Raw genomic sequence first — 24,824 nt, 5'->3', positions numbered from 1 at the left:
TGTCTGTTTATCTGGAGTCTGTCGTCTGGTCTGCCTGGTTTAATGGTGGGTTAAAGGTGTGCGGATGGCCCGAGCTGTGCATTCATGACGACCCTGTAAACTTAGGTAAGGCATCCGTACGTAAGCGCGGAGCTGGGCCTGATACTGAGGGGCCCTCACGGCCACAGCGGCCTGGAGGCCTGAAGACAAGGATACGTGCAGCTTGGCTGTGCCGGGGATCCTTTTTGGACCAATCCTCGCCATTTCCTCGCTTGTCTTCATCCCAACCGCTAATTTTACTGGCATCTCGCCTCACCTTCCCTCACCTTGTTTTGGTGGACTTGACCAGGCTGGCTAGGTGTCCCCGCTGCCCTCAGCTCCCCTCTTCCAATGTCTCCCCCCTCCACCATCTCCTACCTACCATCTTGGACGTACACATCCCAGGCTGGTCCCGACAAGACAGGAATAGTGAGTGCCCATCGTCCCAGAGTTGGCCCCCCAGCCACCTTCCTCCCCCCCCAGTTCAGCCAATTTTTGGAGGGACCCCCCGGAATATAGCTTCACGGCTTGTCCCGCTTACTGCTTATTCTCGAAAAACAAAACAATAACATCGACAGGCTATTGTCTGCGAATCCCCCTCCCCCCAGCCTTATCATTTTTTTTTTTCAACACCCCCCTCGAAGTTTAACGACAGCGGCGACGAAGACGACCACCGCACCGCGCCATCGAGAGAACTGTCATACAGTCACGCGCAATCAATCCACGACAAATGCGCAAGACGGGTTTGAATCGCCGCTGCGACCATGATGCGAGATCCGCGTCGCCGGAGCCCCGAGAGCTCCCGGCGGCGAAGACGAGAGCGGCGTGATTCTCGCGAACAGCCCGTTGGCACCACCGTTTCCAGCATGCCAGGCCCGTCTTCACAACCACAACAATATCCTACATCACAACCCGAGCCGCAAATGTACTCACAGTCGCAGTACCCCCAACATTATGCGGACCCTCAAAGATACCCCGAACCAGGGAGCTATGCTCCCAGACCTGACCAATACAACGAGTCCCCGAGATACGGAGACCCCCAGAGATACCCTCAGCCTGAGCGATACGTCCAGACAGAGAGCTACGCCCATCCTCTAGACCAAAACACCGAACGCGATCGATATGCCGGACCATCAGCGCAAGGGCATCACGAAACGGAGAGAATGCGCCCCCGAGGCGGCTCGAGTTCATCATCTTCCTCGTCGACTTCGTCTTCTTTTTTGAACATTTCCGCCAAGAGCCCCCGGTTCGGCGGTGTCTTTAGCACCTTTTTCAGAGCACCTTCGGAACAGCGCAAGCGTCGCCGACGGAAGAAGCAGAAGGCTCGCATTCTTTCTTTTGGCAATTCGTCCTCATCTTCGGTCAACTCCGACTTAGCTTATGGACGCGGCTATATTGAACGCGACAAGAGTCAGCGTGGAAGCCCCATGCCGCCTGGCCATCCCGGTCTTGCAACACCAACACATCGGAGCGAACCTGTTGAGGCACGCCAGCCACCAGCACCACCACAACCACCTGCGCCGCGGTCTAAGACCGACGAGGAGATTCTAGAGATTGGGCGCCAATTGCAAGACATAGCCAGACGCCAGAATGATGCCGACTTGCGCGCGGCAGGCAAATCGCGATCAGCTCAGCTGGCCGGCGTCGCCGGTGTCGCTGGAGCCGCCGCCGCCTTCAGCCACTTCCGACGTAACAACAAAGGCGACAGCAAAAGCCGAGGGGCTAATACTTCTAAACCTGGAGAGAGTGGCTCGTCCTCCGACGATGACTGGGAGTCGGCCTCCGAAGATGAGTCTTCATCGGACGGCTCGGATGCCGGCTTGGCATATGGCTCCGAAATCAAGCCGTCCAAGTCCGCCAGGATATCATCAGAGCCTCCGGAACAGATTAAGCCACCCGAACGTAAGAGCACCGTAGTGGATCCCCGTCTCTTCGGCCCCTACAATTCTCTTCGCGGCGCTGTCAAAAGCCCATGCGGCTTCGGCGAACAAGATCCTCGATCTGCTGGCTCGCATCGCCGTCATCATGAAGAGACAGTCGCACAGGTCCAATCACCCAAAACTGGTAAACAGCCTATGCAGAGGGTGTTCCCTGTACCTACCTCAGACCCGGATAAGTTTGACTATGATCGTGGCTCCGTAACCTCGTCCCGACAGGAACTCCCTCAACATTCGCGGCCCTCCCCTGTCCCCTTGCAACAGCCAATCCCCATTGTCCCCGTCTCATCTAAAGTGTACGATGCAGAGAGGTTCGTAGAAGAAGAGTCCCGGAACTCCAAACGCTCGCCACCCAAAGGGAGGAGCGCTGCGGAGACCGCTATTGCCGGTGTAGGCGTTGCAGCCGCAGCAATCGGTGCGGCAATGGCCTCTAACCGTAGGGATTCTGGCGAATACGTCGAACGCCGTGACGATCGCCGAAGCGAGATCCCTGACAGACGTGATGGCCATCGTGAATATCGGGAAGGCAATCGGCACGAAGACCGAACGGACCGGCCAGTGAGAATCGAACTGGAGGACCACGAGCTCCGCAACCAAGGTGACCCCCGCCAGGCGTATCGCCACAGCAACGTCGATATCATTGATGATCGAGACAAGAGGCGAGTCACCCGCGACGACGTCACTCGTGAGTCCAAGAAGCGCGAGCTGGAGACAGATTCCCGCCCGGAGGTGTACAGGTTGCCCCAAGGCGACGAAATTCGAGTCGAGTATGACCCGAACGAAGAACGCCGCCGTCGCGAGGAGCCCAAGGAGCGTCGCAGAGAAGACCGTAAGCCAGAGGTTATCGTCGAAAGCCGGGATGCGAAGCGGGTAGAGAAGCCAACTGAGTTACCCCGAGATTACCAAGGGGTGGAGCAACCCAAGGTCCCCATTGCACAAGCACCTATTGACCCTTTTCAGTTCCAGGTTGCTGATGACGCCTTTCAAACACCTAAATATACAACGCCCAAGAATGCCACACCGAAGAGGCCTTTGACTCCGCAGGTGGTAACGGTTGATCGTGAGCCAAACTTTGACGACTCGCCCCCAAGGAAGCCCGATTACTCTGATGCACGAATGAGCCGCAAGGATTCCTTCGAGCTCGAGCAGAGGTTGGAGCAGTACCAGCAGGGATTTAGAGACCGTGACAGAACTCCCGAGCCACGTCGTCGTGGAGACTCGTTTGAAGAAGAACAGCACGCTGCCAGATCAATCTACGATGAAGCCAAACATGCAACTGCGCCTATTTCTGCGGCTGCTGTAGCTTCTGCAATCGCCGTAGAACTGGAAAGGTCACACAAGCATCGTAATGATCACGTCACCGAAGATGGTTCACGCGACAGAACCCAGGCTGCGAGGGATGCCGTGCAGGAAGAGGCTGACAAATATTACCGGGAAATGATCCTTGCCCGCAAGATTGCCGAGGATGAAATTCGTTCCCGCAGCGCTTCGCCCCATGATAAGTCAGTCGTGGGCAAATGGGAAGATCAAGAAGGCCCCGAGGTCGTCACTATTGTGACTCCTCCTGAAATGGATCATCCTCACGATAAGAGTCCATACGATGCGCCCAACGCCGATGTCCGTATCGACCACGTCATCATCCCAGATGAACTCTCCCGGTTCCGCCTTCCGACTGATCAGCTTGCCTCCGGCTCGACGTCAGTATTCCGGACTCGTGACCCCTCTTGCGAGCGCGAGCGACCACTCTTGAACCTTGTCCTTCCTACACCTATTGTTACGCCGCGCGCCACACCTGCTCCTGAGCAGCAACAAGAGTCAAGACCCATAACCAATACCCAAGACTCGCCGGCGGAAACTAGATCGGCAGCAGCAAGTGGAGTCTCAGCGCATCCTTCTTCTGGCACTGAAGTTGTTGTAGGACCGAAGGACGAGGTTATTGAAAGGCCCACGACACCCGCCGCCAAGTCGGTGACTTGGGGCGAGAATGAGACAAAGAGTTTTGAGGTTGAAAGTCCAGAACCACCCAAGAACGCCCCATCCAGTTCTTCCACCAAGTCAAAGAAGCGCATCGGCAAGAGCTCACCATGGGGCATCATTGCTGCGGCAATTGGTGGAAGCGGAGCGGCGGCAGCGGCAACGGCGGCAGCGGCTCCTGAAATCCGCGACCCATTCGAAAGTGAGACAGAAAACAAGGAGAAACACAGCCCTCCGCAATCTCCTAAGTCTCGAGCTATAGAACATTCGCCAGAGCCCGGGGTTGCTCCTGCTTCTCCCAAACTCGTCACAGCTTTTGACAAAGACGAGGACCTGCCTCCTGCACCTGGCCCGAAACCGTCCAGCCCTCGGGTCTCCCAGATGCCGGGCTCATTTGCGGACGATTTGGAATTCGCCTCTGTTCTTGCTGCTGGCCTGCAAGATACCGGATTTGACCCTAACATCGTCATCGATAACCCGACGTACATGAGGCGTGATAGCCCTCCAGGTCAAAACGAACCAGGTCTTTACCAACAGCCTTTTGCGGAAACGGTCACTGACTTGGGCATCTACGGCCCAGAACACGTTCATGACGACCCATCCGCACGTAAGTCAGGCTTTGTCGTCGGTGAAGTACCAGATTCACCAGTCGCAGAAAAGGACCTCAAACATGATCATGCCGTTTTCGAATCACCCAGAGGTTATCAGCACAAAGGAAAGGCTAAGGAGATCACTGATTCTGACCAAGAACGCGCTGCCACCGAGTTCGAGCCGTCCAGGAAACTCAGCAAGAAGGAAAAGCGAAGACAGAAAGCTGCCAAAAGACAAAGCATTGAGAATGTCCATGACGATGTGGCCTACAATGCTTCTGAGGTTGCGGTACGGCCGGAACCTGCTCCCCTCGCAGAGGGAACTACTGGTTATGACTGGCACCGCAGCTACAATGACGTACCTCAGAGCCCCGAAACTGTTGTTGCACTTGGTCCAAAGGCTCGCGGATATGCTGACGTTCCCTCTTGGGACTTGCCGGCTTCTTCGCATACAGACCACCCTTCAGACAGGCCAACCGCTCACGATTACAACCGATCAATTGACGAGCCAACCTCCTCGTATAGGACCCGTTCATTTGACGAGCCAAGCTCTTCGTATACAGGCCACTCATTTGATAACACGCCTTCGTATGACACAACGACATCTGACAGGCCTCCTGTCGATGACGACGTGACTGTCCCGACAAAGTTGAGCAAGAAGCAAAAGAAGAAGAACAGATCCTCGAAGTCAGATGTCGTTATTGTTCAAGCCGATGATGGAATGCCCCAAGAAGAGACGGCCTACTCTGAATCACGGCCGTCTCGTGAGAAGCTGCCTGAAAGCGAAGAACATGCTTCTACAGAGCCTCGTAAAACCGACGAGGACGTAATTGACACGTCAATCAAGAAGAAGAAAAAGTCCAAGAAGTCAAAACAGAGCTCAGATGAGTGGACCGATGTCGAGAAACAGAGCGATGCTCCCTCTTTGATAGAGAGAAGCACGCCCACAATGGCTTTCGATGATTGGGATGACCGACCTCCCAAGTCGCGGCGAGATCGCTCCAGGTTTGAAGACCGTGACGTGAGTTCCGTGGTCTCAGACCCAGCATCCCGGCTTGAACGATCTGATCGCCGATCTAATGGCACACGGTATGAGGACGGTGACGATGTCAAGTCCGTCGCATCTGACGGCGCTGGCCGAAAGAGACGGACCCGGGACGACAAAAAGAGTCCAAAGGACGAAGAGAAGCGCAGCAGCAGCTCCTTCTTCAGCTTGTTTAGACCTGGAGGCGTAAGCAGCAAGGACACGTCTGGAAAGGATGAGAAGTCTTTTTTAGATAATGCCGGCACCCTTGGCGCGGGTGCCGGCTTGGCGAGCGCCGTGGCAGCTTTGGGCTCCATGATGTCCCGCTCCAATGCCGCCGAACCTCGACTGGAAGAGTCGTCCGATGTTCCGCGCTCCCTGGAAGGAGTCGTCAGTCCCTCAGAAGACGCCGAAGTCCTCGACCCTGAAATCACGCAGCGGACAGTTAGGCCAGCTATTGATCCTCAATATGGCGACTTTCTACCTTTACCGCCCAGCCCTATGCCGCCAAGCACTCCCGGCTTTCCCACGCAAGAGTTGTCAGAACTCCCTGCCTTGCCTGACAGCCGCCCAGAAACCCCACCCAATGAGCGAAGGCGCCAGCATGAATTAAAGACACATGTTCGACGCCGCAGCAACTTGGACACACCCTCTAAAAGCCCGAGTCAGACCGCAGTGCCGTTCAAGCTGCGTTTGGGACAGAGGTCTACGCCGTCATCCCCCGGTAACTTGGCCCATGTACCTTCCCCTGTGCCTTCTCCAACAGTGCCAACAGCCCCCGAAACAACTCTCTCAAGACGTCCTTCTGTACGGCCAATTTCGTGGGAGAGCAGTAGGGAGATTAAGCCTCTCTACCTACTTGAACATGCCCGTCAGGAGCATGCTGCCCAGTCTATGGAGCCACCCATTGACTTGCCAGAACTGCCTCCTAGCGAGCCGTCGTCGCGCGAGTCCCCGGCCCCGGAGTTTGCGCTTCGCGAAAATGACGTGGACTACTTCCGTCAGCTTCAGGCATCACCATTCGAGCCGGATGAACTTCGCATCAACACCGACATGTCTCACTTCCCTACATCAACAGGCTATCACGGTCCCCAAGAAACCACGCCGAAGGCCAAAGAAGCACTGCAGTACACTGGTGCCATATTTGGCCTCGCTTCCCCAGCTCTTCCTGACGTCCCGGATGCAGCCAGGCAGTTAGAACTTTCAGAGCACGAACTGGCAGAGTTGCCTTCTCTTCCTGCTAGTCCTGTTAGTCCAGCAACTGAGCGCGAGTTAGTAGATTTGCCGGCTCTCCCTGCCAGCCCGGTGATCGAGCCCGAATCTGTAGCTTTCCCTGCTTTGCCTGCTAGTCCTGTAACCAAGTCTCAGCCAGTCGAGGCGTCCAGTTACCCTACATTCGTCCCCGAGTCGCCTGCTCTTCCTTCCCTCCCCGATGCAGCCAAGCAAATGCATCTGACCGAGAACGAACTTGCAGCCTTACCTCCCCTTCCTACCAGCCCTGTGACGGAGCAGGAGACATTGCCGGTTCTTCCTTCCGAGCCTATTGCTTATAACGATGTGGAGTATTTACCTGCACTTCCTGTCAACCCAGTGACAGAGGAGATAGCAGCATTGCCTGTTGGTATCGATTTCGTTCCCGAGTCGCCTGCCCTTCCCGCCGTTCCAGACGCAGCCAAGCAATTAGATCTTTCCCATCAACTGGAAGAGCTGCCCGCTCTCCCTGCCAGTCCTGTGACAGAGGAGATAGCAGTATTGCCTGGTGGTATCGATTTCGTTCCCGAGTCGCCTGCCCTTCCCGCCATTTCAGACGCAGCCAAGCAATTAGATCTCTCAGAGCAGTTTCTCTCAGAGCAGTTAGAGGAGTTACCCGCCCTCCCTGCCAGTCCTATGGTAGAGAAGGAGATGGCCGTATTGCCTCCTAGTGTCTACTTTGCTCCCGAGTCGCCTGCCCTTCCTGCCGTCCCGGATGCAGATGAACAATTCGACTTTCCCCAACAGTTAGAGGAGTTACCTGCGCTTCCTGCCAGTCCAGTAACAGAGAAGGGGATGGCAGTACTGCCTACCGATGTCTACTTCGGTCCCGAGTCGCCTGCCCTTCCCGCCATTCCAGATGCAGCTAAGCAACTCGATCTTTTGCATCAACTGGAAGATTTGCCTGCTCTCCCTGCCAGTCCTGTGGTAGAGGAAATGACAGGACTGCCTACTACTCCCTATTTTGTTCCCGAGTCGCCTGCCCTGCCCACCGCCCCGGATGCAGTCAAATACCTACATCTCTCAGAGCAGTTAGAGGAGCTACCTGCACTTCCTGCTAGTCCAGTAACAGAGAAGGAGATGGCAGCATTGCCTACTAGTGTCAACTTCGCTTCCGAGTCGCCTGCCCTTCCCGCTGTCCCAGATGCAGTTAAACAACTCGATCTTTCGCAACAATTAGAGGAGTTGCCTGCTCTCCCTGTCAGCCCTGTGGTAGAGGAGATGGTGGTGCTGCCTGCTGCTCCCACTTTGGCGCCCGAGTCGCCGGCCCTTCCCGCAATTCCAGATGCAGCCAAGCGATTGGATATCGCGGAACAGTTAGAGGAGTTGCCTGCTCTTCCTGTCAGTCCTGTGGCCGAGTCTGCGGATTCACGCACTGGCTTCAGTCTCGCAACCGAATCATCTTCTCTCCCCGTTGTTTCAGCTGCAGAAAAACAGCCGGATCTTGATGAACGCTACTTGAAAGACCTGCCTGCTCTTCCTGCTAGCCCTGCGACGTCTCCGGCGGCAGGAGAACCTGAGCCAGAGCCAGTGGAAGCCATGTCCAAGGACAGAAGTTCGTATCTCCTACACATGACGCCCCCCTCCGCAATCAAGATTCTAATGGAGCATGATCTTCCAGGCACGCCACCCAGTCCTACACCAAGCCAGCCCCGCGATACTACCGAAGCACTGGCCGGCATCGAGGATGTAAACCTTTCGGGAGCTCGTGACGTTACCCTTGTTGCCCTTGCCGGAAGTACTGCAGTTGGCCTTGCTGCAGCCGCCCTTGCTCAGGACGAAAAGGCTGGGAACGAGCCCAAAGAGGCCGAGTCTGAAACCAAGGACTCGGAGGCTTCTCAACCAACAGATCCGCCTGCTGATACGAAGTTATCCAAGAAAGCCAAGAAGAAGAAGAGGAAGAGCAAGGGCATGTCAGTCGATAGCCCTGCACTTGCCACCCCCGAGATTGCCTCCTCTTCTGAACACACAGACAAGGGCGTAACTTTGCCTACAGCTGACATTGTTCTGCCTATTTCCACTGATGATAAAGTACCGTCCAGCGACATTGCTCTCACTGCACCCGCTGAAGAACCTACGCTTCCATCAACCGAGATCAGCACTCTTTCTTCAACCGATAAAACCATTGTTCCGCTGTCTGTAACTGGAGAATTTCGTCACGATTCAACTGAGAAGGATGTGGCGCGATCAATCGATATGGCACCTGCAGCATTGACTGATATGGCTGGACCATCTTCAACAGACGTCATTGTGTCCTCCCCAACCGATCTCACGCCCCCCACAACAACTAAGCTAGAGACGGGCCCATCTTTGCCATCTGGGACCGACAACGTTACCGCGCTGGCTGATAGTCTCCCCATCGATGTGCCTTCGACCGAAACCCCCATTATTGAACCGCTTTATTGTGAGGTTCCCTCGACTGAAGTCTCTGCAGCGGATGTTCCGGTCCCCGAGTCTCCCTTGTTGAAGTCTGGTGATCAAGACGCTTTGCCATCAGCTGATATCATTCTCCCTACTCCTGAGAACAACGACTTGACATCCGATGCCACCAGGTCTGTTTCACCCGAAGACAATAACCCTGCCTCTGTTGAGCCCACTCAACCCATGGCATCTGTAGACAGGAGTTATGTGCCGGAGGATGTACCAGTCGTATCAGGCGCTAAAGTCATGGTTTCTTCATCTGGCAATGTTCCCGTGGATCATGAGGTGCCCACAACTGAAGCCACCGTATCTCTTGCCGCCGCAGTTGTTGAGTCTGCCGGTCCAGCGCCCTCAGCTGAAGATCTCTCCGCCGAGAAAAAGCTGTCCAAGAAAGAGAAAAAGAAGCTCAAGAAAGCGCAGGCACGGGGTTTAGAGCTTGATAACCTCACCGACTTGAGCGAGCAAAGCAATAAGGCCCCTTCTGATTTAGAACCATCTGCGGTCTCTTTTCCTGAGTCTGAACCAACAGGTCCCTTGCCCGAAACCGAAGTAGCGGTTGCTCCGTCACACAGCGCTGAAATACCAATTTCTATGCCTGATATGGAGCCCACTGCAGATGCCACTGAGGTTGAGCAGATCATAATGCCACCGGTTGCTGAGACTCCAGTCCCCGAGACAAAGAAGAGCAAGAAAAAGAAGAAGAAGGGAAAGAAGGTCTCCGATGCAGATGACGAGTCCGTAGCAGCCACAGAGACTGGCAAAACCATTGATGCTGCCTCGGAATCGGCGACTCCAATTCCTAAGCACAAGGAAAATTCAATCAACTCTGAAGAAACTCCAAATGTGCCTGAACCTCAAGACCGCGTTCCTGAACAGGATCGGTCGAACATTGTGGGTGAGGCCTCAGCGGAGCCACTTTCCTCGATTCTCTTGCCAGAGAGTTCCCCGATAGCGTTGGACGGCGTCACAGAGCAGCACACTCCGGTTCAAGACTTCGTGGAGAAGCTAGCTATTGCAGAGGAGCCTCCGTCTGACTTGAAGCCTTCTGCTGCTATCGAAAAGGAGGAATCAAGCGGTTTGGAGGCTGTCGTATCCGATCCGGATTTTCCAGCTGCCACACATGATGATCAACCAGCCTCTGTGGATGAAGGCTTAGCAGAGCACCAAACTCGTCTCACTCTGTCCGAAGAACAACCAATCACTGTGGACATTGATTCCACTCAACCAGTTGCTGCCCTTGAAACAGATGCTGTACTTGCCACCTTAGACAACAGCCCTTCGGAGAAGGAAGCCCTTCTTCCTGAGATTGGTCAGACCGCTCAAGAGACACCTGCCGAGGTACATGGCACTGAGGTATCTGCAGAAACATCTGGCGAGACACCATCTACTCCAACTTCCAAGAAACAGAAGAAGAAGAAGGGTAAGAAAAACCAGATTGTTGAGGATGAGTCAACTGTTACCATCGACTCTAAGCCTGCCGATACTGAGCCAATTTCACGCGTGGACCTTGTCAGCCAGAACACAGACATGACGCCTCATATTAGCTCTGAACCAGCTCTCACGGAGTCCGAAGATTTGAATGCTGTGGCAAAGCTTGCCGACAACAGTGACGCACTTTCTGAGCCACCCGTTCTGGACGTTGCAAACCCAATTACGTCGATTGTAGACATTCCTCGCGAGACGTCGGAGCCAGTGTCTACTGAGCCGGCTTTGGTCGCAGTACCGCTCGCAGAAGATGCTACCGTTGCAACAGCCGAAGTATTTTCTGCCACAGGCGACAACGAAACAGCGCCCTTTGATCCTGCACGCATGGACACGGGGCCGGCACTGGCTGAACCGCCACAATCAGAGCAATCGGGCAAGAAAAAGAAAAAGAAGAAGAAGGGCAAGGGAGCATCTATCTCGCAGCTGGATGACGTCATAGCCACAGAGACCACGTCCATCGAGTCCTCTGCCCTTGCCGTTGAATCTCCCGTTGTCGAGGCTCCTGTTGTCGAGGCTCCTGTTGCTGAGACTCCTACGGTTGAGACTTCTGCTACTAGACCCTCTACTGCTGAGGTACCGGCTGTCGAGACTCCTACGGTTGAGACTCCTACGGTTGAGACTCCTACGGTTGAGACTCCTACGGTTGAGACTCCTACGGTTGAGATCATCACTGCTGAACCCTCTACCACTGAGGCTCCGGTTGTTGAGACTCCCGTAATTGAGGCTCCGGTTGTCGAGGTTCCTACGATTGAAATTTCTGCCCCTGAATCCTCTACTGAGGTTCCGGTTGTCGAGACTCCTACGGTTGAGACTATTACTGCTGAACCCTCTACTGCTGAAATACCGGCTGTCGAGACTCCCGTAATTGAGACTCCTGTTGTCGAGACTCCTACGGTTGAGACTCGTACGGTTGAGGCTTCTGCTACCGAACCCTCTGCTACCGAACCCTCTGCTTCCGAGAAACCGGCTGTCGAGACTCCCGTAATTGAGAATCCTGTAGTTGAGACTCCTATTGTTGAGACTCCTACGGCTGAGACTCCTACGGTTGAGACTCCTACGGTTGAGACTCCTACGGTTGAGACTCCTATGGTTGAGACTCCTACGGCTGAGACTCCTACGGTTGAGACTCCTACGGTTGAGACTCCTACGGTTGAGACTCCTACGGTTGAGATCATCACTGCTGAACCCTCTACCACTGAGGCTCCGGTTGTTAAGGTTCCTAGGATTGAAATTTCTGCTCCTGAATTCTCTACTGAGTTTCCGGTTGTCGAGACTCCTACGGTTGAGAATCCTGTAGTTGAGACTCCTATAGTTGAGACTCCTACGGTGGAGACTTCTACTCCTGATCCCTCCACTACTGAGGCTCCGGTTGTTAAGGTTCCTACGATTGAAATCTCTGCCCCTGAATTCTCTACTGAGTTTCCGGTTGTCGAGACTCCTACGGTTGAGACTACTACTGCTGAACCCTCTACTGCTGAAACACCGGCTGTTGAGACTCCTGTTGTTGAGACTTCTATTACCGAGACCCCTTCGGTTGAGACTTCTGCTGCTGAATCCTCCACTACTGAGGATTCGGTTGTCAAGACTCCCGTAATTGAGGCTCCTGTAATTGAGACTCCAATGGTTGAGACTATTACTGCCGAACCCCCTGCTACTGAAATTCCGGCTGTGGAAACTCCTGTGGTCGAGAACCTTCTAGCTGAGACTCCCACTATCGAGACTCCTGCACTTGACAATACTGCCGAGAAGCCTGCAGCTGAGAATCCTGTAGTCAAGACCCCTACTGTCGAGCTGTCAGATGCTGAAAAATCTATAGTTGACACTCCAGTTCCTGAGGCCTTGACCGTTAAGAAGGCATCTATTGAATCGTTAACGTCGGAGGTGCCGTTTGCGGAGACGACCACCGATGCAAAGACTAAGGATTCAGTTTCAATAGATGAACAACTGGCAGAGAATGCTTTGCCTCCGGTCCAGGTCGAAAAAGAGTCAAGCGAACAAACAAAAGTCATTGCAGATACCTCAGAGGTGCCAGTCCCTTCTTCCGCAGATTATTCTGAGCAGAATCCCAATACTCCCCTTCCAGTAGAGGAGCTTGTCAAATCTTCTAAGAAGTCAAAGAAGAAGAAGAAGAAGGATAAGAACGTTTTAACCGCAGAATCCGAACCCCCTGCTCTTGTCCCTGACGTTTCGGGTGGGTCTGCGGATACCATCGCGCAAAGTGCACTGTCAGAAAAGGTTGTCGAGGGAGATCATGCAGATGCCCAGAGCCTGGACACGCACGAAAGTCAAACGAACCCAACAGATGCCTCCCTGGAAGAGCAGAAAGCGGAGGAAGACTCGCAAGTAACTATTCTTGAGTCGCAGGAGCCCACAGCTGGCCAGATCGAGGAATCTACTACCCCTGCAGACGCCCACCTTCCGCTTGATCAGGATGGGGTACCCGGAAGCCTCTCACAGGAGCCAACTTTGCTTGAGAGTCAGACTGAAGCGATTGATACGAAATCGCAAGAGCCACTCGCCGAAAACGAGGAAAATCAGAACGTTGAGCCCTCAGTCGAACCCGACGCACCAATCACTTCCAAGAAGAGCAAGAAAAAGAAGAAGAAGGAAGCTGCGGCTGCGGCTGCGGCCGCGGCTACTGCAGCGCTGGAAGCGTCGGTCGAGGACACGCTCCAAACCCAGGATGATAATGCGGAGGCAAAGGACGAGACGAGTACGGACAACAAGGACTCAAACATCACATCAGACAAGATGGGGGACACGGAACAATCGCCGCAAGAACCCCCTTTAAGCGGAGAATTCGCATCGGACAGCAAGATTTCAGAGGAGGCAGACCCAGGGCCGGCTGTTACCAAAAAGGGAAAGAAAAAGAAGAAGGGCAAGAAGTCATCAGCCTTGGACCCGGAGACTGAGAACAGCCCTTCCACAAGTATCCCCGAAACCACGGCAGATGTAGCGAATACAATGGACAAGTCCGCTTATATTTCCTCTCCGACGGGAGAGCTTGGCAGTGACGCACTTCCCTCCCCGCAAGCAGGCACCTCGACAGAGGCTGAGTGGCCACCTGCTGCAAATACGGGTGAGAGCAAGCAGAAATCCGTGACCTGGGCACCAGAACTGGAATCCTTCGCGAACAGTCCTGAACTTCCTTCTCTAGAAGATGACGATGGCTCAAGGAGCCAAAGTGGTGCAGCAAACCCCCCAACCTCCGAACAACTGCCCAGAATAGTGCCAAGTGATCCTCCGGGTCAATCAGATGCAGCAGATTTACAGGGAACCGCAGTCGTACGAGAGGCACAGGGTTCAAAGACCATCGATCTCGACCAGACAGCCGCTCCTGTGGCAGACAAGGATTTGGACCTCGACAGCCAAGCTCAAATGCACCCTGTAGGCCAGGTCGGCCAGGCCCTGCCTCAACAGCGCGACATTGCGACCGGCGACAATCTTCCGGCATCTACTGAGCTGACCGTAACGCGGGGAATCGCGCCAGAGCCAATTGCCACTGAGCAAATATACCTCCCTTCCGCTAATCGCATGCTCCTAACAACTGCATCTATGGATGACGCTGGGGTGGCTAACCGGAAGGGCGGTGAGACACTGGAGCGGGAGCAGGACGCGGAGCAGGAGGTTAGCGGCGAGGCTGATACAACCTCGGACGCCGAACATGCGGGCCGCCCTGGCATCATTGACAAACCATCTGCGAGTACAAGCGCCCAAACGGGAGGGGTCGGCATCATGGACCCCAGTCTGCATGCGGGTGTGGAGCCGGAAAATGGACTAGGGCACGACAAATCAGTGGTAGACACGCAAAACGGGCGGATGACGGATGCCCAATCCGTGGGCCCGGCACTCACCGACTCGGCTCTGGAGGCTGGTGACCCACAAAACACCCCGGTTCGCGTCTTGGCAAACCAAGACACAAACCCGGAGATCCCCCAACCTCTGGATGAGGTACCCAGGTCATTGGAGGTTGGCAAAAATTCTGACGCGGGGATTACTGAAGCCGCTGAAACTTTCCCGGAAGACGAGGAGCTCAATGACATTTCGAACGTCGGGAAGTCGGAACAGAAGAAGATTGAGCAAGAGGACTCAGTTCCCCTCGCCGCTGATGCTGAACTGCCAGGTCAGACAGACACCTCGGAATTCCTTGGTGAACCGATTGCCTCGGAGCAGCAATTAGAGTCACCTTCTGAGACATTTTCAGGTCTTGAGCCCACAGGGGTTGTGAACACCTCCCAGAGCCCCGACAAGCTTGAGGAATTGCCTGGCCAAGTAGCCGACGTTTGGTCTGAGCCCTCAGGCTCAAACAAGATGTCCAAAAAAGACAAAAAGAAGAATAAGATTAAGGCTGCCGCTGCCGAGAAGACATTCCAGGATGAGATTCAAGAGATCAAAGCTCAGGATGTGGATGATGGACCCCCGGCTGTTCTACCCGTTGATTCAACGGAGCTGGCGGAGCCAGCGCTCACACCAAACGTTTCTAGCAGTTCGAACCTGGCCCCCATGACTGAGGCGATCGAGGCCGGTGAGGATGAATGGGCAATTCAACCAGCCAGCAAGAAAAGCAAGAAAGACAAGAAAAAGCGTGCCGCAAACCAGTCAGCAGAAGTGACGGTTGATGCAACCACCCAGGGGGAGGAACCTGTTCACGGAACCCCGGTAATTGCTGAAGAGAAACCTCAGCCCCAACCAATCGGCAGCCATGAAGCGTCAAATACGGATGCTGTAGAAGATGAACATCCAACTCTTGATAGCACAGCTGAAACTTCCATGGAGGCTTCTGGAAGCAAAAGCTCTGCGAACGAGGAGCTTCAAACCGTCGCCGAAGGCGCGCCAGAGGACGATCGCAACTCAACACATCCAGTCGATGATCCACTGCCAGACCCGGTTGCTGCCACTGCGAATGAGCAGCCGCATGTGCCCCAAGACACTGATACGACTGATTTTGAATTTCCGACCAAGAAAGGTAAAAAGAGCAAAAAGAAGAAGCAACAGATACTTGATGGAGAAGATGCTCAGGAAGTTTCCAACCACACAGTGCAGGTTGAGCAGCAGCCTAAATATGAGGAAGGCGCCAGCGCTGTTCCACCTGCCGACACAGTCTCGGGCGACACAGAACCTCAAATTTCTGAAGACGCCCAGCTGCCGACCGAGGCAGCACCTGAGATGCCATCAAAGGCCTCAGAAGATGACGATGTGAATTTGACATCCGACCAGCAAGAAGCTGCAACAACGCCTGCGCTTGGCTTACAGCCGATTACCGGTGAATTGGACGCTCTTCAGGAAGGTTCACAATCAATACCTTCGACAACTGTTGAGATAACGCCGGCAACTCAAACTCCTGATATTTCGACGATAGATGAACCTCTTGAATCCGGCGATTCAATTACAAAATCACTGGAAGGACCAGCACACGCTCCGCAAACGACACCTGAGACCACTGGCGACAACACGCCCGCTCACTTGGAAGACGAGTTTACGTCTATCACCAAAAAGTCCAAGAAAGACAAGAAGAAAAAGAAGAAGGGCCTTGCGACCCCGGACGAAGTTGACGTCGCGCGAACGCTGGAGCCTATACTTGAACAAGCAGGTTTCCGAGAAGAACAGCCAACTTCAGGCCCTCTAAATATGCAGACTGCGGAGCCAATAAACGAATCGACGGAAAAGAAAGTCGTTTCCGAGGATCCCATCACTGTAACTGACATGCAATCCTTACGTCCTGAAGAGCCTACAGTTGTGGATGAAGGTCCCAAACCTGTCGAGGAAGATGCACCCATCTCAAAGATGTCGAAGAAAGACAAGAAAAAGAAGAAGAAGAACGCTGCCGCCGAGACTACGGGGGAACAGCCGACAGTTTTAGAGACCGAGGCAGTGCCCGATCAGCCAGCTGCGGCAGAGGTTGACGAAACAAGCTTGCCAGATATAGCAGACTCTAGCAACTCGCAAGAGATCTTGGCCCAAGAGCCATTCGCCACCCATGAAGACACACTGCCAACAGAAGACCTACCTGTTCAAGATCAACATATGGAGAAGCTTGCCGACGACGGCGATGTTGCCGAAAACGAACTGATCGATCAAAAGCCCATTGATGAAAAGCCTGCTGAAGATACGTCTGCTTCTGCTGCAAAGAAATCGAAAAAGGACAAGAAAAAGAAGGCAGCGGCAGCAACACAAGAACTTTTGTCTGAAACGGCGGCCGAACCAGAGAATCTTCCGGATGTGGTCTCTCTTCCGGATTCTCAAGAACGCCAAGTTCTAGATGTCTCTGTAGACGAGCAGTTGCCCAAGACAGACTCACCCGGAGACCAGGTTGCAACAGCTGACAACGAAGATCCTTCAATCGCTGAGGACATCCAGAAGACCAGAGTTCCAAAACTTACAGAAGGCAAGGATTTATCGCAGTCTGAGACAATCGTTGATCCAGAGGAAGAATTTGAAGTTCCTCAGAAGAAATCAAAGAAGAACAAGAAAGGGAAGAAACCCCAGCTCGATCCACTTATTGAGCCCGAGACCCAGCCGGAGGAAACAATTACTAGCGAACCCGTCGCTCCGAGTGCTGCTGTGGAGCCATCAACGCCCGAGAACGTTGGAGACGGCGAAAATGTCATTCCTGAGAATACACCAGCTTTGGAGGGAGAGACAGATGAGAAGGAGAGAGCTGGAGACTCTACGAGTGTTGAGACGAATCAATTTGCTGATCCTGAGCATGAATTTCCTCCGGTGGGCAAGAAAGCCAAGAAAGACAAGAAAAAGAAGACAGAATCTGCACCTACCATCACTGAGCCTGAACCAGAAGCTCAGTATCCGACAGCCAACCCAATTGAGACTGAGAAAAGTATTGGTGCCGCATCAACATTAGCTGAATCCAATCTCATCGAGCACGAAGCCGCAGATTCTCAGAAGAACGACCCGCCTCCTGATATTCAAACGACACCTGCTGAAGCTGAAGATCAGCCGCGAGCTTTTGCACCTGAAGCTGTTATCGCTGACGACGAGTTCCCCTTGACTGGCAAGAAAGCAAAGAAGGTCAACAAAAAGAAGGGCAAGGTTCTCGATTTGACTGAAGCTGAGCCTGCTACCGAGCCTGCGACTGACCCGATTGAAAAGACTGCTGAGCAGCTCCCGGCAGAAGCCATAGACATTTCAGCTGACACCAGAGCGGATCAATCGGAACAGCACAAGATTGACGATGAGGCCGGCGACAAAGACCCCATGGAAACGGTGCAGACAACCTCTGATACGGCAAAAGGTACTGCAATCGAACCTCAAAATCCTCGCCTGGTAGACAACGAGCCCTCTTCGCCTAAGTTGTCAAAAAAGGACAAGAAAAAGAAGAAGAGGGCCAAGCAACAAGATGATCCTAGCTCTCCTTCTGGCACATCAACAGCCGCCAAATTTCAGACCTCTGAAATGCCGGATGAACCGTCTTCTACCGCCCAAGACTCTCAACATGGTGATGTTATGACCGCTTCACTCGAAGCAGCCCCTGCATTAGACGAGCGTGCTAAAGAGCTCCTTGTTGCCCAGGTAGAGGATGGTGCTGCAGCAGCACCAGAAACAGAAGCATCCGCAATCCCTTTTTTGGCCAACCCAACAAGTCAAGAGGAGTCATCTGCAACGACAATAGACCTCCAAGAGGATTCCGCTGCACTTGACGCCGATAAGGAGTTTCACAGTGTAACTAAAAAGTCTAAGAAAGGCAAGACGGACAAATCTTTGAAAGAACCTGAAGCTGAATTACCAGTTTCCATGTCCACTCCGTCGGAAGAGCTGGGCGAAGCTCACTCAGCGGCCGAGCCTTCGATGGTGAAGGAACCTGAAATTGTTGAATCGCTACTTCCAGAAGCAACCGACATAGCAGTTGACCCCGTCTCGGAGTCTACAGCTCCTCTACCTGAGAATGATTCTCCCCACACGGCCAAGAAGTCGAAGAAGGATAAGAAAAAGAAGAAGGGTAAAACCGTTGATGAGGAGTCGCTCGAGCCAGAAACTTCAAAGCCTGTACCTGTCTCAGAGGGCGAAGAACAACACTTGGCTACCACTGCTGATACCAAAGAGGGGTTGAAAGCAATGGCAACCTCGCATACCTCGGAAGAGCCAATTCTTGACCCATTTGAGACAAGCACCACACCCTTCGCCGAAGATGTTGCTGAAGCTTCCGTCGAAGCCCCTGTCGTAATCGGCAAAGCTTCTGAGGAGCCAAGCCAACCAGTGGAGCCTCCTGCGCCTGAGGCGACCAGTGTTGAACAGCAGCCGGGCGAAGCTTCTGAAGCCCTAGCCACAGCAGACCCGCTTGATGACGAGTGGCCCGAGGCGGCATCTGCCAAGAAGTCAAAGAATAGCAGCAAGAAGAAAGAGTCTAAGGCTCAAGGTGATTTGGAAGAGAATCCCGGGTCAGCGGCCCTGCTGGAAATGCCAACCGAAGAGGCTCAAGCGGAAGCAGCAACAACCAACGATACTACGGAGATCGAGAAATTAAAAGCTTCTGATGATGCAGTGACCCCACTTACCATTCCCGCTGAGGTGGAACCCGAAGCTACTCTCCAAGATGATATCATCCGCGAGGCTACTCTTGAAGAAAAACAGCTGCAGCCTTCGCTAGCAAACCAGTTGGGCGAGCAGGGTGCCGCGGCCGAGCTCCTTTCTTCCGCGCCCGAACCAGAGAAAGCAGTGGCAGAACCGTTGCTTGTCGAGGAACCCACAGAATTCATTGTCAAAAAGTCCAAGAAGGACAAGAAGAAGAAGAAAAAAGGGTCCGTCGATGAGCCTGAGCCCGAAACTATTGCAGTTGACAGCGAAGAGCTACCTGTAGCACCGCAGGAACCCGTCACGGCCGTCATAGTAAATACTGCTTCTGAATCTGCCATCGTTGAACCAGCGACCCCTGGAACTGCTGTCATTATTGAGAAGACTCCCGATGAATTCCCGACTAGCGAACACGAACATGAGACCCGGGACCCGACGGCAGAAAGCCAGGAACAGGTCACATATCTAACAAAGTCTGTTGATGTGGTTTCAGAGTCGCAGGCGGTAGCAGTTGACGAGTGGCCCGAAGTTTCAGACGCCAGGAAAAGCAAGAAGGACAAGAAGAAGAAGAAGAAGAAGAAGGGAGGTTCAGAGGCTGATGGCCAAGCTGCCGAGCCTTCACTGAAGCTTGACTCGACTTTACAGTCAGAAGTTAAAGACCCTGTAGCGCCAGGTTCCGATTCTTTGCAGGCAGATAATACTGTTTTGAGAGTTGACGACGATGTTGCACCAGAGAAGGCGGCAGACGAGCCCATCACAACTGATGAAGATGCCCTATCGAAAACATCAGAAGCTATTGCTACCTCTGAATTACCACAAGATCTGGCCAAGGTGACCGAGAATGCCGAAGTTGCCTACCAAACGCCCCCTGAAGAAACAAATGCGGTAGCTGAAGGGGCGTTATCCCATGAGCCGTCTGCTGAGGAACCACTTACGGAAGCAGACGCTTCGAATGATAGGATCGCCGAGCCTGTCTTGAAAGGTGTTTCTGACAACGCAGCTGATGAGTTCGTCGGGCAAACGTTGGAAAAGTCAGTTGAACAAGTCGCCGAACCCACCAAAGCAGTAGACGAGCTACAAGAGAACTTCGTTGTCAAAAAGTCCAAGAAAGATAAGAAGAAGAAGCGTGGCAGCCAGGCATTGTTGGATGACAACGAAACTGCTGTCCCGAATTACACAGAGCCAGCTGCGCCAAGCCCTTCGTCTGAGCTGCCGCTGAAAAGCCTAGAACTGGAGGAGACAAATCAGTCAAGCCCTGACATCAATGATGCCACCCGTGACCTGGTCGCGGAAGGAACTGTCTCTAAGAAGTCGAAAAAGGACAAAAAGAAAGCAAAGGCTCTTTCTTTGGCGAACGAGCCTGTTGTCCTACCTGAAGAACAGGCCAGCTTCTCTAAGGCTCCACCCGCCTTAGGTGATGAAGAATTAGGCGTGATACACCAAGCGCCTATATCTGCTGAAGTGCCAGGGAAGTCAAAGACAAGCACGCAAAAGGTTGATACAATCCTTGGCGCCGACAGCCCTCAGCCCGTTTCTCAATCTATCTCTACCTTGCAGGGCTTGGACGCTGTGGTTGAAAAGGACGCTTCGGAGGCAACACGCTCCCCAGCAGAGGTTTCTTATGATTCTGCCAATCGATCTATCGGGGAATCCACTAGCAAACTTGGATTTGACAATGATGAATGGGACGCTCCCATGGTTAAGTCAAAAAGGAGCAAAAAGGGAAAAAAACAATCAATGGTGTCTTCTCATGAGGCATTTGAACCATCGGGAACGGTCCTGCAGCCGGCACAGGAAACCAGCAGCGTCGTTCACGAAGTCCCGTTTGATCAGTCAGACAAACGTAAGAAAATAAAGACGGAAGAACAGTCGGGCACCCTTCTGCCAGAGCCGATCTTGAGCTCCCAGGACATTGCTGCTGCATACCTAGAGGAAGATGTCAGTCATGACAACAGCACTGCCAGTGAAACTATAAAAGACCTAGGTAAATCCTCGCTACCAACACCAGCGCCTGAAAGCCCTCGAAGCCAAGGATCCTTTGAGCCTGAGCTTGTCAGGCGTGCTCCTCGCCAGCAACCTGAAGAATCATTACCTCGCGACATCACCGCTTCATCCCTGGAGTACAAGGGTGATCATGATCCAGTTGAAACTGCTAAACCAGCAACTCCAGAATCGCAACATCAAGGGGCCGAGTCAGTGACCGCAGCTGGCGTAGCAGCGATTGCGGCGGGGGCAGCAGCTCTCATTAGCAAGTCCGCCAGTGAAAAGAAAAAGGAAAAGAAAAAGTCAAGATATACCGACAAGCGCACGTCTCAAGAAGACGACATGTTTGACGATCCATCTCTCTGGGAGGGTGCCGATAAGAAACATGTTAGCGAAACTGCCAGTGAGGAAGTTGAAAAATTCTGGGGCGGCATTGATCCTGACAACAAGCACATACAAGAGCCATCAGTTCGTACAGATGTCATGGACGGGGCATCCAACTTCAATACCCAAGAGCAACAGAAGTCAAATCGAGACAAAGCTTTAGCTGACGATGATGTCTTTGCGCCTATCGCAGTGGTGGCCGCCGGAGCTCAGCCAAGTTACATCGAGGCGGATGACTCGACAACATCCAGGAACAGAGACATTGCCATGAAGGAGCCGCTAGTAGATATAAAACCAACAGCTGATCAGCCAAGCAAAGCCTCGGTTTCACGGTCATTGACGGAAGACAACCATACGGAAGAAATGAGAGACATTGGAAATGAGACCAAGAATGCCCTAAGCTTAACAGCGCCACTCAGGGAGAAGGCACAGGACGATATTGTGGAAAGCCCTATCCTTGGTCGGGAACCGGGCACAGAGCCGCCTGAGGTAATCGCCGAGAGAAACGACCGCTCGTTGACTACACATTCCGAATCACCCAAGGCAAGCACAATGGTCGGAGAATTAGATGAAGCGGTCGACCGTGGTTACGAAGTCGAAACTCGTCGCGAACTGTCAGGTGGCCTGCCATCGGAAAGCCCTGAAAGAAACTTTGAAGCCAGTGGCTTCCGGAGCCCGGTCCCCAGCATTTTGCCGCCTGTTCAGGAGGAAGCCCACGAAGATGTTGAAACTCAGTCAAGATCTCTCCCCAAAACAGCCTCCCGAGGAGCCCTTCGCACGCCAGAGCCAATCCGGGATAGTGGTTTCGTGGCAGGTTCGCCGAATCCTCTAAGACGAAGTGGATTCGACGGCCAGGAACGTGAACGAGACAGCGGCGTCCTTCGTGACTGGCAGGACACAACATTGCAAGGGCGGGACGCTAAGCGCACGCCTGAGCCATCCAGTCATCGGGAACGACGAAGATCTCGCGAGGCAGAGAGAGTGAAGTCGCCAGCTGTGAAAGATGTACTACGGCGATCACCCTTTGCTGAGGGAGAAGCACGAGATTACCCGCTATCCAGAACTCCAGTGCTACGAGAGCCAAGTGCTCGAGAGCTGACTCCAACTCCGGAGCCACACAAGCAAAGGCGCATCAGCCCAGAGCTGGAGAGGAGAAGATCCAAGTACCAAGACTTGGCCTCAGCAGCTTTAGCCGGCGCAGCAATTAGCAGTACATCTACACCGCGCAGCACACCTCCACCGGGCAATCGCAGTGTGTCAGAGAGGGTTGCACTGCTGCAGTCGCCTGCGTCTTCCGAACCCCCTGTAGCGCGAAGGTCCATCTCCAATAGCAGCCTGTCGCGCCACAGGCGGGCTATGGGTACACCAACGCCGGAACCACTCGTTTTCCGGCCTGAAAGCCCAGGCATCTCCAGACCAGGCACAGCCACCCCGCCTCTCCGTCGAGTTGACAGGCGTATGAGCGGAGACCTACGATCTCTCAGCCAACGAAGTCAGCAAGACCTCACCAAGGACCCGACCAGCTCATCAAAAACCCCAGTCGCCAATGAAGGTCGTGTCCGAACTAAGGACATGGCCGACGTCTATGTAAGTTCATCCCATCTTTCATTGCGGATCCCTTCACACACAGACCCTCTCTTCCTTTTTTTTTACCTTTTACGTCGTCCATTTTCAATTGAGTCTGGCCCGTGGTAGCCTCGCTCAATTCTCACCGACAATCGACTGACCCGACCGTTGCAGGATGGCTTTGGTGAGGGTCGCATCGGCTCTCCCCGATCGCCCACTCGACCTCACAGCATGCGCCGACGTCAGAGCATGCAAGTTCTCGAGCTTGAATCTCGTGTCGAGCAACTGATGGCCGAGAACCGTATGCTCGCCGACGCTCGAACCCACGCCGACTCTCACAACAACAACAATAGAGCTTCCGGTATCCTCGCAGAACGCGATGCCGAAATCGACGTGCTTAAACAATCGCTCGAATTTCTACAAAAGGAGGTGGCTCGGTTGACCGAAGTCAATGAAGGCCTGAACAGCGCAAACACCCAACTTGCGGCCCAACACAACGAACGGTACCGTTCATTGGAGACGCAACACGCTGATGCCTCACGTCAACTAGAGGAAGTGCGCAATGAACAAGGTTACTTTCAAGAGTCCCTACTGCAAAAAGATGCAGAGATTGGCCGGTTGCGCTCAGAGCTCGACGCTGCCAAGGACAAGATCCGTGAGATGCAACGCCAGATTCTGGCCACCAAGGGCGCTGATGCCGACTTCCTCAACGTCAAAGACGTCGATCATTTCGACCACAGATGCCAACAGCTCTGCTCTCACGTACAACAATGGGTTCTGCGCTTCTCCAAGTTTTCTGACATGCGCGCCTGTCGGTTGACGAATGAAATTAATGATGAGAAGGTTATCGACCGTCTCGACAATGCCATCTTGGATGGCACTGATGTGGATACTTATCTCGGAGACCGTGTCAGACGGCGAGATGTATTTATGTCTATGACGATGAACATGATTTGGGAGTTCGTGTTTACTCGTTATCTCTTCGGCATGGACCGCGAGCAGCGACAGAAGCTCAAGTCGCTGGAGAAGCTCCTCACAGAGGTCGGCCCCGCCCAGGCCGTCCGGCAATGGCGCGCTGTTACCCTGACGCTGCTTTCTAAGCGTCCTAGCTTCAAGCACCAGCGCGACCTTGACACTGAGGCCGTAGTCCAAGCCATCTTCCAGACACTGTCCAAGGTTCTCCCGCCACCGTCCAACTTGGAGGACCAGATTCAATCACAGCTACGCCGCGTCATGAGAGAGGCCGTCGACCTCTCCATCGAGATGCGGACCCAGCGCGCCGAGTACATGATGCTCCCGCCGCTACAACCCGAATACGACGCAGATGGCGAGCTCGCCGATACCGTCACTTTCAACGCTGCGCTCATGAACGAACGCAGCGGCGACAAGTCCGTCACTAACGAGGCCCTCGAGGCCCAGAACGCCGTTGTCCGCGTCGTTCTCTTCCCCCTCGTCGTCAAGAAGGGGGATGATGCCGGCAACAATGACGAAGAGATCGTCGTATGTCCTGCCCAGGTACTGGTGGCTCGGTCCAAGGGCAAGTCTGCGCGTCTTTCCACGCCCGGCAGCGACGTAGGCACAGGATCAGTTGGCGGCAACATGGCAGCCATGCACAGCGAACTGAGCATGGGCACCTTCCTGCCCGAGCGAGCTTCGAACAAGTGA

The 24,824-nt window shown here is 53.8% G+C and overlaps 1 protein-coding gene across 1 annotated transcript; it reads left to right on the top strand.

Annotated features, from left to right (window-relative positions):
• Positions 1-782: 782 nt before the first annotated feature.
• Positions 783-24,824, top strand: CTRU02_205984 (uncharacterized protein; the record flags this gene model as incomplete). The annotated part of the gene is made up of 3 exons (XM_036723060.1): positions 783-8,349; positions 8,416-23,180; positions 23,334-24,824. The coding sequence occupies 3 exons, from the start codon at positions 783-785 to the stop codon at positions 24,822-24,824; spliced, it is 23,823 nt and encodes a 7,940-aa protein (XP_036585358.1).

Source organism: Colletotrichum truncatum, assembly GCF_014235925.2.
Source record: "Colletotrichum truncatum strain CMES1059 chromosome Unknown Contig_0003, whole genome shotgun sequence".
Classification (NCBI taxonomy): domain Eukaryota; kingdom Fungi; phylum Ascomycota; class Sordariomycetes; order Glomerellales; family Glomerellaceae; genus Colletotrichum; species Colletotrichum truncatum.
The sequence above is the reverse complement of the archived record's forward strand: the minus strand, read 5'-3'. Positions and strand labels throughout refer to the sequence as shown.